The following is a 2,906-nucleotide window of genomic DNA, read 5'->3' as shown; positions in this document are numbered from 1 at the left end:
ATCTAGTGGGACAACAGTGACTTCTGTGGGTAAGTACAGTAGCAACAAGAAAGCAGCTGACAGACAGGACTCAGTCATGTTGCATTGCTCTTTCAGATGGCTTAGGCATGGCATGATGGTTGTTCACAGGTGCAGGCCTCAGCTAGAGAAACCTCCCATCCCACTTACATTGTCTTATTTGCAATGAGCTGCATAGTCGATTTCCTATTTCCATATACATCTCTTACAGATTTCTTTTCCTTGACAAAGTGTCAGTTATGGATATGAATATTTGCTTGAGGAATAGTGGGGGAGGTAGGCAGGCATGGTATGTGTGTGTACAGAAAATAATTTCAAGTGTCCTGTGTTTCAGTGGGATTTTCCTGTGATGGAATGAGACCAGAAGCCATAAGGCAAGATCCTACCCGGAAGGGCTCAGTGGTCAATGTGAACCCAACGAACACTAGGCCACAGAGTGACACCCCAGAGATTCGTAAATACAAGAAGAGGTTTAACTCTGAGATTCTGTGTGCTGCCTTATGGGGTACGTGTCTTGCTGCTACTCTGACTCTTTCATTTTTATTCTGAAGTGTGGGTTAGTCTTTTAGAGAAGTACTACCTTGAATAGTTGGGGGATTTTGTGAAGGGTTGGTGACAGACAGGATGGGAGACTTCTGTGATGCCCACCCTCATGGTATGGAATAGAATACCATAGAATGGTATGGTACTTGTATGTGCTTGCACCTGTGTCTGTAGTCAGATATTGGAGGAGGAGAGTAAAAAGATGGGGCAGAGAGTTGGTCCATACTTATAGGGAGAATGAAGAAGTTCACTGAGATGCTTTTCTTTAAATGTTTCCATTCCACTTTTTCTTGCCCCTTGTGACTTTGGCATAACATCAAATTAAAAGCTGTCTGCAATTGTCCAAGAATCTGCAGAAAGGAACAGTTGAGCTGACTTTACCTGTTGAAAACCTGTGGTGTTTGTGTAACATCTTCCAAACTTAAGACACGATGGGAGGGTGTTGATGGAATTCTGCCTTCTTGCATCCTGAAGCTTGCCTTTCTGTCTTCCCTGCCCTTTGCCTTCCTCACTCCCAGACAGACCCTGCTCCTCCAGTCCCACACTTTGTTTTTGTTCTTCTCCACCTTGAATCCTGAGGTTGACTCTTTTTACAAGGACCCTGCTTCTACCCAGAACACTCTCTTACTCCCTTGACGGTGCAAGTATGAATGGGCAGAAGACAGGAAATCCATTGGTTTGAGGTCCACAGCACATCTTATTCCTCCCATGTCAACGGCTCTGCATTCCCCACAGGGGCTGTCACCTCCCCCACCCTCACCCACCCTGTTTCCCTTGGGCTCAGCTACTCTCCTTCCTGCTACTTCGCAGGGAAGGCAGTAGAGGCTTCCACGAGGGCCTCAGAATGCTCCCAGTTCTGTTGTTGAACAAGGAGCCTGTTATCAGGTAAATTTCACCCTCCCACCTTTTCTTGTTCTCCACCTTCATGACTTTTTTCTGTCCTTGATTCTCTCCTGCCTCTTTCATAAGCTTCCGCTCAGCCTCTCTCCCAAGGTTTTTAGAAGAGTTATCTATACCCAGTGCAGACACACCACTCTTCTATCCCTAGCGATCTGGATTTCTGTTCTTATCACTAGTGAAAGAGTATTTGAAAGCCCCTAATGATCGTATCATAAGGCCTTTTCTTTATTAACCTCCTAAGTAAAGGTAACTAACTCTTTGGGGGGATATGGGCATCCCACGAAAGCAGCAGTCACTGCATTGCCGCTGGCACATTGCTGATGCTCAGAAAGTAGCAGTTGCCAGCATTTCAGGGAGTAGAATTTTATAATTTTTGTTTATATTAAAGGCCTTTCATGGGAGTGTTTGTATCATCAAAAATTAATGTAGTATACTAAGCGTAGTGATAGTGACAAGTATCTCAGTTCTTTCAAAATTGGTGATCCATATTTAGCAGGCGAAGTCATTCTTATCCAGAATAGTTACTCTTGGTAGCAGTCTTATTTTATATTCCTCTAATTTTCTGGAAGGTGCTTGGCCCTGTTCTATGTTAACTGAATAGAACATTACGTTAAAAGAATAGATAGGGAGATAATTACGTTAAAAGAATAGATAGGGAGATGTCTTAACATTGAAATATCTTTCTATAAGTCAGTGTATGTGATGGGCTTCTTGGGGAGGGGCACATCAGGATTTCCTCAGCCACTTGTGAACAGCAGTCATCAGTTACCTTGTAAGTTAATTTAAAAATAAGCCTCGTAAAAACTTTAAAAAGTTAAGACGTTTACTGTGAGAGCTGTAGCCCGATTCTTTTAATGTAATGATAAAATAGAAAGTTTCACTGCATTCTTTAAAACACAGTTTGAGATGCCCTCCTATTTTTCTTAGAACTATTTAAGAAGTTAATTGGAAAAAAAATGTTTTCAAAATTTTAGAAGTCTTTTTAATTAATAAAACATCAGTTAACAGCACATAAGAACAGGGCCAAGCACCTTCCAGGAAATTAGAAGAATATAAAATAAGACTGCTACCAAGAGTAACTATTCTGGGTAAGAATGTCATCACCTGCTAAAGGAGAAAATTCAGAATACATTATAGATAGCATTATTTTGGAATGGTAAATTTTACACATAGATTAGTTTTTCATGCTTCCTAGGAAATTCTTGTAGCAAGCATTTTTTTGTAATCATCTGACTTTTGTTTCGTAGATTGCTACATATTATGTTTTTTAATAAGGCAATTTCTCCCTATTTGGAGCCAGGATTATTTTAGCGTATCTTTTTGAACATGATTGTTTCCATTCTTATGTTCATAGTGAATTGTCTGCATTTACTATAGTGGTTTGTCTATAATATAATAATTTATCATAGAATTTAAAGGAAATTTTAATCAGGTATTATAGCCCT

At 40.3% G+C, this 2,906-nt stretch overlaps 1 protein-coding gene across 1 annotated transcript in view; it reads left to right on the top strand.

The window, feature by feature from the left end:
* MAP4K4 (mitogen-activated protein kinase kinase kinase kinase 4) overlaps positions 1-2,906 on the top strand; it is a 112,809-nt gene that overhangs the window by 90,521 nt on the left and 19,382 nt on the right. The window contains exon 24 of the mRNA XM_008585686.1: positions 353-523. Within this exon, the coding sequence (XP_008583908.1) occupies positions 353-523 (171 nt within the window). The remainder of the gene's footprint in view (positions 1-352; positions 524-2,906) is intronic.

The sequence above is a fragment of the Galeopterus variegatus genome, unplaced genomic scaffold, assembly GCF_000696425.1.
Source record: "Galeopterus variegatus unplaced genomic scaffold, G_variegatus-3.0.2 Scaffold3670, whole genome shotgun sequence".
Taxonomy (NCBI): Eukaryota; Metazoa; Chordata; class Mammalia; order Dermoptera; family Cynocephalidae; genus Galeopterus; species Galeopterus variegatus.
This window is presented reverse-complemented; position numbering and strand designations above follow the sequence as displayed.